At 41.5% G+C, this 12,282-nt stretch overlaps 1 protein-coding gene across 4 annotated transcripts in view; it reads left to right on the top strand.

Annotated features, from left to right (window-relative positions):
- Positions 1-12,282, top strand: part of ATP10B (ATPase phospholipid transporting 10B (putative)) — a 255,531-nt gene that overhangs the window by 169,933 nt on the left and 73,316 nt on the right. The window contains exon 1 of one of the 4 annotated variants that reach the window (XM_075601936.1): positions 5,830-6,487. The exons of the other annotated variants lie outside the window; for them this stretch is intronic. Coding sequence (XP_075458051.1) covers positions 6,075-6,487 — 413 coding nt within the window. The 5' untranslated portion in view covers positions 5,830-6,074. Of the gene's footprint in view, positions 1-5,829; positions 6,488-12,282 lie in introns of those variants that run through there. 4 annotated transcript variants of the gene reach the window in all.

The raw sequence follows: 12,282 nt of genomic DNA on the forward strand, positions 1-12,282 counted from the left end.
TGCTGTGTTAAACTGGGCCTCGCAAGGGGGTCCATATTTTTTTTTTGTGAGTCCACAATTAATAGACGGATTATACATTGCTATGCAGGCCTTGGACTAAGATGTGGTTTATTCGTTTTGTACTAGTTACTCTCAGAGAAATTGTTATCCTTACAGTAGCTTCCAGAGGGACCAGCAAATCAACATCTACCCTTCTGTTCCAGAAACCCTTGCAGAGCTTTTGGGACTCGTATTAGTGTGTAAGACTGCACGTCATAAACGTAAGAGATCAAGAGAAAAATTGTTACAGAAGGGAGCGATTCTTACATATTGTTATTGGTAATAGGGCAACAGATGCAAATGACTTTGTCAAAGCAGCAGACTTACAGTAACACCATTCTTAATTTAGGAAAGTCTCCCTGCCGCAAAAGTTGGCCAAAAGTACTTCACCATATTTATTTTAAGGGGAACCATGTTTATTGCTATATATGTTGCAATATGTGTGCCCCAGTTTAATATTAATAACTTTATTTCATATGACACACTTCTTCCTCAAAGTGCTTCACAATTACAATATAATTAGTGGTATGCAGCTCTGAACATAAAAAAAATTTATAGGCACTTTCCCTGCCCCGTCGAGCTTACAATAAAGCTGCCGGCGTCCCGTATATACGGGATTGTCCCTTATTTCATTTACTTGTCCCGTTGTCCCTGAAAGATCTGTCTGGATGCACAAGTGTCCCGTATTTTAGTGCCTTGACGTGAAATGCCTGAACTTTAACTTCCTGTAATGAAGTCATTGATAAAAACGTGAAAAAAAGGAAAGTCCTCCAGTGCATGTGCTCAGTTCATCAACCCAACCAGGTGTATATGGGGAGAGAATAAACACAAATAAAAGAGGTATTGGTAAACTGGCAATAAATTACTTATAACCACTCTTAAGGGGGTGGCACAGGTTCAGATGTACTCAGTACACAACACACTATTGACTAAAATAGTTTGCAGATGCTCACATCAATCTTCATAGGAAATAATAGCATGCACTTAATGCAGTTGATCGCACTGGGGATGGGGTGAATACTTTAGGCAGGAACCAGTAAAAATGCTTACATGCAGCTGCTCCTCTCTCTGCTACCAGCAAAACCGTGGCGCCTGCTCACCTTACTTATACTGTATGCCTTTTGTACTGTAGGAACAAAAGGCATACTGTACAGTATAAATAAGGTGAGCAGGCACCACAGTTTTGCTGGTAGCAGAGAGAGGAGCAGCTGCATGTAAGCATTTTTACTGGTTGCTGTGGAATTGTACACCCCATCTCCAGTGTGACCATCATATCACTTCCACTGGTTGCTTTCTTTGCTGGGGTTGCCCTGACCTTGTTTTTCGCTGCTTCTTTTTCTGCGTTGTGGAGTAAACGCCTGATATGTTGGTTGCCAGTCCCATAGGTTATACATTTTCCCCTTTTCCCGAGCCTCCGGTTGGGTCACCATTTCTAAAAAAAGAAGCATACAAAAATGCGGATATGGAGTTTCTCATACACTATCAGAATTGTTTGTAATTATCCTGCTTGCCTCTCTTCTTATCCACAACTCTCCGCCCCAGGCATCCTCTTCCCCCTCAATGCTGTTCCTTCTCACCATTTTTTAAGCTTCCATGTCTTCAAACACTTTCTCACCCTACATTATCTACAGCAAGCATGTCAAACTCAAATGCTAACAAGGGCCAAATAAACAAGGTTTAAGTCTAGGTGGGCCGCAAAAAAAAAACAAACTTAAATTTTCATAGAAACGTAGTTTATTTCGAAAAGTACTGTGTGTGTGTGTGTGTGTGTGTGTGTGTGTGTGTGTGTGTGTGTGTGTGTGTGTGTGTACCTCATGAAACGAAAAAAAAAAAAAAGCCAGATGTGAATGACTTCTGAACCCATTAACCAGTGTCAGGATGCTCCTCTTGATTTCCAAAGCAGCAATCCCGCCTGGGATCTTACCTGATCCGTAGTCCCTCAAGGTACAATACTGGAGAGGAGGTGTTCCCTACCTGTCTTCCGATGTCCCCCATGTGAAACTTGAGTCAGATTCGGAAGAAAGCAGAATAGGTTATTTCGGTGTAGGTATAGGGCAGTTAAGATAAAAACAGAGGGAGTGGGTGAGGGTGACAGAGAGAGAGGCACAGAGAGAGAGAGAGGCACACAGAGAGAGAGAGAGAGGCACAGAGGGACAGAGGCACAGAGGGAAAGACACAGAAGCACAGGGACACAGACACAGAGACAGAGGGACAGACACACAGGGACAGACACACAGGGACAGAGACACGGGGACAGATACACGGGGACAGAGACACAGACAGAGACAGACACAGAGGGACAGAGGCACAGGGACACAGGCACAGGGACAGTGACACAGGCAGAGGGACAGGGACACAGGGACAGAGGCACAGGGACACAGAGACAGGGGCACAGGGACTGGGGGACAGAGGCACAGGGACAGGGGCAGAGGGACAGAGGGACAGGCACATGGACAGAGGGACAGGGACACAGAGACAGGGGCACAGGGACAGGGACACAGGCACAGAGGGGCAGGGACAGAGGCACAGGGACAGAGGCACAGGGACAGAGGGACAGGGACACAGGCACAGGGACGGGACAGGGACACAGGCACATGGACAGAGGGACAGGGACACAGGCACAGGGGGACACGGGCACAGGGACTGGGGCACAGGGACACAGGCACATGGACAGAGGGACACAGGCACAGGGACACGGGCAGAGGGACAGGGACACAGGCACATGGACAGGGGGACAGGGACACGGGCAGAGGGACAGGGACACAGGCACATGGACAGAGGGACAGGGACAGAGGCACAGGCACATGGACAGAGACACAGGGACAGGGGGACAGAGGCACAGGGGGACAGGGACACAGGGGCAGAGGGACAGGGGCACAGGGGGACAGAGGCACAGGGACAGAGAGACAGGGGCACGGGACACAGACACAGAGGGACATGGACACTGGCACATGGACACAGGGACAGATACAGAGGGACAGGTAGAGAGAGAGACACAGACAGGGACAGACACCTTGCTCTTCTCCTGTCCCCCTCGTGGCACACTGACATCACTTCACTCTCTCTCCTCCCACCACCCCTCGACATCGTCCAATCCCCTGCGGTCCTGTTGCAGCTTCATAATCAAATCACCTCCCTCTGCGGGAAACATCCAATCTCCTGCTCCGTTATTGAGAGGTGAACATGTGCTCCTCTGCAAGTTTGCTACTGTCTCAGTCAGTTCAGTAGCACTCCCCCCCCCTTGACCCTGCCCACCCTCCTCCAGGCCCTGCCCACCTCAGCCCACCATACCCCAGGCCCTGCCCCCCAGGCCCTGCCCACCCTCCCCCAAGTACCTCCCCCCCAGGTACCTCCCCCCCCCCCAGCTACCTCGTCCCCCCCCCAGGTTTACCAGGCTTCCAGGAGAATGCAGTATCTCCGCCGGGGTTTTGACTCCGCCCCCGTGTCCTCCCACACACGGCACGAGTGCAGATTGACTGCGCCCGGCCACCATACGACTCCAGCCCCTGCAGGCCAGATTTTACTTCCGCCCGTGCTCCTCGCATCCCCCACACCCGCGCTCGCTGCTCCCGCGGCCAAAACTTTTAACCGGCGCCCATGCGCTCGCCGACACACACGACCGCCGCGCCGGTTGAGCGGGCCGCAAAAATATCCGTTGCGGCCCGCAGGCCGCATGTTTGACATGCCTGATCTACAGTATGTCTCTGTTTTTTTTTTTTTTTCCCCTCTGCTCTCCCAAACACTGTTTTAGCCATAGATTCCATTGTGAATCAGTATTGCCGACCTGAGGAGGAGAGGAGAACTCTCGAAAGCTTGTCCTGTGTTATTGTTGGTCCAAATAAAAAAGGTATCACCTAATACTGAAGAACATACAGAGTCACAGTGAGAGCAGGCATAGTGAGAGACGTCGTTCCCTGACGAAGTCGGCAAGCGCCGACGAAACGCGTAGAACTGTGACGTAATCGCGCAAGCACATAGTGTGTGTGGTGTTCTGCTGCTAACTAAGGGACTCCTGTATACTGAAATTGCCTCTGGCACCTCATGTTGATCAGCTGCAAGAGGTGAGACCGTTACCATCTCTCACTGTGCCTGCTTTCACTGTGACTCTGTCTGCGGTCGTTTCTGCTGTGTGTGAGCGTTCCAGCAGCAGGTCTAAAGGCAACTGGGTATACATAAAGGTCTCCCCCATCCATCTCAGCTGATCTGTACCAGGAGTCTGTGTGTAAAGATACCTGTACATGAATTTTACTCTTTATGTCTTGTAAGTGTGCATTATCTACCTTACGTTTATTTAAATACATTTTATTTCATCTGCATCATAAGATAATGCACTAGGGGAGTGCGCTTTTTTATATATATTTATTTATATATATATATATATATATATATATATATATATATATATACTGTATATATATATATCTCAAATGGAAATATAACTGTATGCTCATTTGCATGTCTTAGGCAGGTCTGCAACCCCACCTTTCACCATTATCACCCAGCACACAGCACTTCCACTGCAGCAAGGGATTCTGGGAAATGACATGCAAATGAGCACACTGCCACTTTTTGCTTCAAAACCATTTTAAACATGGTTCCCTATAGGCTTAAGCTTGCTGCATGGTCACAGCTTTAAGCACAGCCAGCTGCAATCCCTTGCTGCAGTGGAAGTGCTGTGTGCTAGGTGAAAGGTGGGGTTGCAGACCTGCCTAAGACATGCAAATGAGCATACAGTTATATTTCCATTTGCTATATGCTTTGCTGTGGAGGGTTTTTGTCTCTTTTTTTTTTACTCACCATAACTTAACTAAATATATACACAAAAACATCATACTTTTTCAACATGAATTTATCCAGAAATGTTACAACATTCATTATCCGTGTGAAAAAGTATGTGAACCTTTAGATTCAGTACCTGGTGACAACCCCTTGAACAGTAATAACTTCAACTAAGTGTTTCCTGTAACTGCTGGTCAGTCTCTCACATCTTACAGAACTGATTAAACTCAGTGACATTTGAGTGCTTCCTTGCATGGACCGCTCGCTTCATGTCTTGCCACAACATTTCAATGGGGTTTAGGTCCAGACTTTGACTACGCCATTCTAAAACGCAGAATTTCTACTTCTGCAGCCTTTCTTTTATAGGTCTGCTTGTATGTTTAGGATCATTGCCTTGATGCATGACCCACTTCGGCTTCAGCCTATGGACTGATACTTTTTAGATCATTTCTAGTGTTGCCTTTATTCACCAGTTGTCGCCACGTATTGGATGGCGTTCTGTATTAAGCAATTTATTTCACTATTGACATCTGCATGTGATTAATTCATTGAAATAGACTTGTATCTCTGTTATTATACTGATTATAATTGGTTATTTGTTTTGTTTTTACACCGTATTACTTACAATTACCAATTAGAGCGCAATTTTATTAATTCTAGCAAATATATACGCGCACACACACACACACGCACACATCATAGATCATTAAATTCTGTTAAAATAAAAATATTGTCATTTCGTTCAAAGAGCATGGATGTACATAGTGTGACTTACTGCAGTATAATGTTTTTATGTGCTCTCTCACGCTATTTATTATAAGCAAACATATGCCACACTGGAATCTCATTGTCCTAAATGTGACAGCAGTGACTAGATGTTAACATTCTCATCAAGTGACTGGTGTATCCCTGTGCTAAATAACGTTTAAAGTGACAGGCTGTAGGACCCAGAGGCTGCTGTCCTGCCATTAGAATAACTGGTTTATAGAGTGACACAGGTAGTAGGAGTGACGTCTGTAATCAACAGGTGAGCTTCAAAGTATTGAAAAGGAAACAGTCAGCCGGCAATCGGAGCACCTGGAGGAGCTTCTGGACATCGTGGAGGCTTTTTGTTTCATTCTTATTTTGGGAGACACAAAGAAATTAGAACCAATTCCTAACTATCCAGCATGCTTAGCCATAGATCTGCCGGCTGCCCCATTCCAAGAAGACATTAAGAAGAAGTTTCACTTTAAAGCTTAGCTGCATGTCCGAAAATGACTTCAGTTACTCCTGACATATGGGAAATGGCAATCAGGGGAAGAAGGAAAAAGAAAAAAGATGATTCCAATCGTGTGGTCAAATCCAACTTCCTTTTTGACGACTCCAAATGGAAGGAGAACCCCAATAGTTGTTACCAGACCAACTATATCAAGACCACCAAGTATACCTTCCTTTCCTTCATCCCCAAGAACCTCTTTGAGCAGTTCCATAGATTTGCAAACATGTACTTTATAGCAGTGGCCGCGTTGAATTTTGTGCCGGTCGTCAATGCCTTCCAGCCTGTAGTGTCCATCATCCCCATTTGCGTTATTTTGGCTATAACCGCAATTAAGGATATCTGGGAGGATTTTAGGAGGTATAAGTCGGACAAGGAGATTAATAACATGATCTGCATGGTGTTTAGCAGGTAAATAACTTTTTGATAACACTGGAAAACTCATATTTATTATTGTATGTTAAGACTATAACATTGTATTGGTATTTCAGATACAAAATGAATAATTGTACAATACTTCTACCATTGTCCTTTTGGAAATGTGGCTGGAGAATGTACAGTTGCCATCCTAATATCTTATATTTTGAACGGCATTTAGGAATATACTGTAATTGTTATTGATTACTTATGACACTGGCATTCATACTGTAATTGGAGATTAAAGATGCTAACATTTAGATAATGTAATTTTAACCCTTTCAGACAGGGGGGGGCAACAACTCATTGCACATAATATGATGCGGATCCCACTGACCACAACGGCCCCTATTCAATATTCTGGAAAGTCGTCATCCCGTTGCTAGGGAAGAGTAAAGCTCAATTAATTTTAATACGGTTTCAGGAAGATGGCATTGCATAATATTGAATGTGAGCCAGAGATTAAACAAGAGGGGAATTTCTGCAGCTGTAGCTGGCATCCCAAAAAAGTAATTGTATCATTTACCAGATAAATGGCAAAAGTTGTAGTCAAAGTTCTAGGAATCCTTTTTTATTATTATTATTTTTTATTTTTTTATTTATGTAGTAGATGCAATTTATAATTGAGTCAATATAGTGTAATATTGACAGTAGGTGAAATTACCTTATATGACCTATTTTCAAAAGTGGATCTTATACTGATAATGAATTGTATTGTCATCTTCTTGGAAGTGATTGAAATGCTTGTCCTCTAGACCCTCTTTGATACTGGCTCAATTTCTTGAAAGAAGAGTCATGAACATTACATAAACCAATTACTGACTATTCCCCACTAATCTATACACCTGACAGCTGTCTTTTCCCTATGGCAGAACCCCATTCTAGACAGTGATACTTAATGAACTATTGTGTAAACGAACCATATTATTGAGTCTATGACCATCTCATTTACAATTGGTTCACAAGAAATCTCATGCACCTGTGAAAGTAAGGAGAATGTGTGTCTAGTCCCATTCTATATCCTTCCCCATTCTTTTTCTCTGACTAAACACTGGGGAAATTGTGAATTCCTCAAAACAGACATTATTCAATCAATTATAATCTTCTATGTTATCCCCAAAGCACCAAGCAAATGTTCAACTATCCTGAGCAATGTTATTCTAATGGAAATGGTGTAATTGGTAGTATGGTAATGTATTACTATTAGATCAATTACTGTATTAGTAATTGCACAGGTATTTCTGTAAGTGGAATAGGAAATAGCAATTGGTAAGTCATCAATAGTTTCGATAGCTTTTGATTGACCATTCATTGTGTTCCTGGAAGCTTTGTAGTTTTTGCCATTCTTATTCCCTTTACTGTTGGACGAGCCTGCAATAGAAATGCACTTCTGAATAATTTGTAGTCGCAGTCCATCTGCTAACGTGTATTTTTAACTTGCTTAAAGATGTAAGGCTCATTTAAAAGGTCTACAAATATAGACCCAAAGTCTACTTCTGAATAGCAGAGTAAACACTACAGTACAGTATGTAAGAAGTCTTTTTTACTGAAGTGCTACAGAGCATCTCATTCCCTACTGAGTGAACAACGCTGCAATTATTTCAAAGTGGTGTAAATGTATACAGTAATAGGCCAAAAACATTCAGACATTTTTTATTTTTTTTAAACGGCCCCCTATAATAGTGGTCTAGGTGTAATTATGCTGGGGGTATGGACTACCATTCATTTTTTTGTTTATTGACCAATCTAGACTATCACTCTTTTCTTTTTCTCTACGCAGTTCCAGTTTCTTTTTACAGGAAAGGTGTTTTATTCCAGAACACATCTCTTCCTTCCTGTTTTTACAGTATAAATATTGTATAATTCTTTTTAAAATAATCAAAAGAGCTTTGCCCGAGGTTTAATGTTTTTTATTTTTATTATTTTTTTTTAATTTAAACAGTCACCATTCCACAACCTTTTAAGTCAGTTCAACCACTGTCCACATATCATATTTTACACCATAAAAATGTGTGTAGTAACTCCTGGAAGATTACATTACGAAATATATCAGGGTAAAAAGGAACATTCACAATTTGTTAAATACATTATTGGGCCAAGTAGGCAGTGAAGTTGTCCAGAACTCGGTGCATATGCTTGTTTTCGGTTGCTGAAGTTTGTTTGTGATTACTGAAAGACAATTGTAACTCTATTATTCTACATTGGACATGGTTGAGGAGATAGCGTGGACTTCAGACGCCTTGTGGTGCAATTTATGACATTCAGAAACATTGCAGGCTTTATTTACCAAACGTTGCTATGCCATAAAGCACAGGAAAATAACTTATGCCCATTTAGTTTAATACAGAACTATATGGCCTACAGTTGGACAACATAAGCAGGTCAGAGTCCAAATACACATATGGATTTATTTTTTTTAACCTTATTTTAATTTTCCTTTTTATCTCCGTACCTATTTTACTAATGTTTCAATATTACACAGTCTGACTGCTTTCTCACATAAAGTCCAAACTTCAGCACCTTGTGTAGGGATGCTGGTTTAATTCATATGTATATACACTTCTTTGCTTCCTGACCCCCTTAACAACAATTGTGTTAAACACGCAATCCAGGAAACTCTGTTAAAAGGAGAATTGTCACCTTTTAATAAAACGTCTCTGTTTTTTTGTTTTGTTTTGGGGGGGGGGTTTTCAACCATTTTATTTTTGTACCACAATCCACTTACAATTTATAAAAAGTTGCTGCAATTACTTATTAAGAACCGGTTATCACTTTGCTGCATTCATAAAATGTTGATGTCTTTTTATATGGCGATTATACAAGAAAAAAATCAATGGTTCCTTTATTGGTTAAAATCCTTTATTGGTTAAGAATTGTGAAAGTTATTTGGTTTGCAATGCATTGCACTTGGGACTCAGCTGAGCAAAAGGTCTCCCTTACTGTTTTTGATATTGATTTCATATAATTTATATATATATATATATATATATATATATATATATATATTTCTATAGTGCCTACATGGGTTCCTTACAATGCTTTAAAGAACAGATATTCAAATACAATAGAAGGATAAGTTCAGCTAAGTATTTGTGCATGTCATACATATTCTCAACTCCAAGCCGTACAATAATGGACATTATGGGATATGCTGCCAATTCTGCTTTTGTTGTGGGCAATCTAGGTCTGATTTGGGTTGGTAAATGGTGATTGTAGCCCCCAGCTGGTTCAGGACCCACCGCTGACCGTTTACAACGCAAAATTTTACAGGCCACTCCGAATAGCTGAATGGTTTGTGCTTGCTGGTGAAAAGATTCCCACTCTTGTTTAACGTTAATCCTTATCTACAGTATAAATATTCATGCTAAAGACTCTTTATAAAAAGCCGGGATTAGCCTACAAATGATCTGTCACAGAGGTCTCCCTCCCTCCTGTGCATACCAGGACACACAAGATAGCACACAAAGAATGCAGGGCAAGGCTGCATCAAAACAGTGTTTACAAATCAATGGCCCTGAGCATGAGAGCGAAAACGGCAATCTCAGGGAATCCCTTTGTCAAAACTGTTGACAGAAAACTAGAAGCGTGATTACTTTTAAAGTGCAACAATAATTAGTTCTAAAAAGAAAAACATGTTTACTTTTAAACTTCTCTAAAACTGCAACCGTATAGGGGGCTATGTATGAAGACTTGAGTCTGCGCTGATGCAGTGCGTCTAAACAAGTTGCCTTTTCTTAGGGATTTGGCGCCATGTATGTGAAAACTATTTATACTACTGTAGAATTTGGGGCATTTTTTTGTGTGCTATAATTGTGCAGAAAAAAAAACACGTTCTTGCATCATATTTAGGTGACGGAGAAAAACAACACAGAAAACCTTGACCAAAAGTAACACAAGCAGTTTCTTTATACTGTTTCTAACTGTGTGTCAACGTGCAAATGTAACTCCATCCCTAATCTCCTCCATGAATCCCTAATATAGACTCAGACAAGCAACAAAATGGCGCACATAAGAATATTGCATAGATGCTGCCTGACAGAGATATATTGCAGCGCGACTAATATTTAGGAGGTGATGAATACGGTAGTTTTTGTTATTGGAGATCTCACTTTGTCATTTTGTGTAGCCCAGAGAGATAGTTCAGCAATAGGTTTCATTCTTAGGCCTCGGTCCCAGTGCTCGCGACTGCACGCACGATGGCGTGCGCGGCCTGAGCAAGGTACGGCCCTTTATGGGGCAGGCCCCAGTCCAAGTGTAAATAACGTGACCAGATTTTGGAAAGTCAAGATATTTGACTTTTGGCGCAGCAACCAAGCGATGGTCATGGTGGTGGTTCTGCCAATGATGGCAAACCAGCTGCGTGACATCATGGCCACGCCTCGACGGGGGCCGTAGCCTAGATCTCGTCTTTGCTCCCCCTGCTCTTCTCTGCTTGCCAAGACGTGCGACCCATAGACCACAGATCGCGGCTGAAACTGGTGCAAGCGCCACCAGGCGCTGCAATGTGCGCGTGCACACAGTGACTGGGGCTGTAGCCTTAGTGACTATAAACGCCAGGTCCCTCTGGGAATGAAGGGGATTCATAAGATCTGAGGGGTGACTGGATTGTTCCTCTGCAATTTGGGGAAATAATGTCAAGAAACAAATGCAGATTGCCTTTCACATAGCCTGCAACTGTACACATCAACAGTACAGTTAGAACTACTTCTATTTAATTTATTTAACAATTTTTATTCATTTAATTTATTTATACTGACGCAAAGAGACTACAGTATTTGAGCCCAAACTATGTAGGGGGGAGAGAGAGTAACACTACTCTTTAAAATATATTATTGTTAAAAGTTGTCATGGCTGCATACAGTAACTACTTCTGATAATAATATTTAGCTATTAAAAGTATAAAAATGTTCCAATTTGGTCTGACACTAAAGGACCTATCTACTGTATTAAGAGGATATTTTACAGTTTTTGCATCAAAATGTAAATGCTGAAAAGTAATACAAGCCTTTATAAAACGTGCGTCTTTGCACATACAATATGATGCATAATTTGTTGTTTATAAATTCATTTTGACGCATTGGGTCATGTTGAGTACCTGATTGATACAATTTAAGTGAAGACAGGATTATGTGAAATGTTTTTATTTAGAACTTGTGTAGGTAAATATAAGTGATTAGTGTAGTATTATTTATAATATCCCTTCTAGGAAAAGAACACATTTTGTTAGTTAACCGATATAATGAAACATTTGTACTAGGTTTGTTTTGAAACATAGCAAATTCATTCTGCGCTGACACCATTAACACATTTATTAGGCTTTATGCCACACACTTTATCCTTTTTTAGCGTACAGAGTCTTTTAAAAAAACATTTTTTAGTACTTTTAACATCTGCATGCCTAAAGCACTCTATTTTTGTGCGCTCATAAAAAGAAAGAAGGCTTTTTCTACGCTGATACATATTGAAAGCGCTCACCAGCGCAATTTCAAATGGGGTTTCCCGTGTCAGTTTTGCCAACACCAAAAAAAGGCCGCTTGTGACACTTATTACATACAATTGAAACACATTTGCTCATTTTAATTGCTAAATATTTCTACCAGAATTAATCTGGCAACCATGACTACACAATTATTCCCACTTTGTGACTTCAGGCAGTTATCAAAATGAGTGCTCAATAAAATATGTATAGATTTAAAAACACGAGCTTTTTAGTTTTTCAATTTTTGGTTTAAAGCAGCACTTCCGGTTGTAGTTTATATTTGTTTAGTTCTAGGATTGAAGCTGCGTTC

Source organism: Ascaphus truei, chromosome 5, assembly GCF_040206685.1.
Source record: "Ascaphus truei isolate aAscTru1 chromosome 5, aAscTru1.hap1, whole genome shotgun sequence".
NCBI classification, from domain to species: Eukaryota; Metazoa; Chordata; class Amphibia; order Anura; family Ascaphidae; genus Ascaphus; species Ascaphus truei.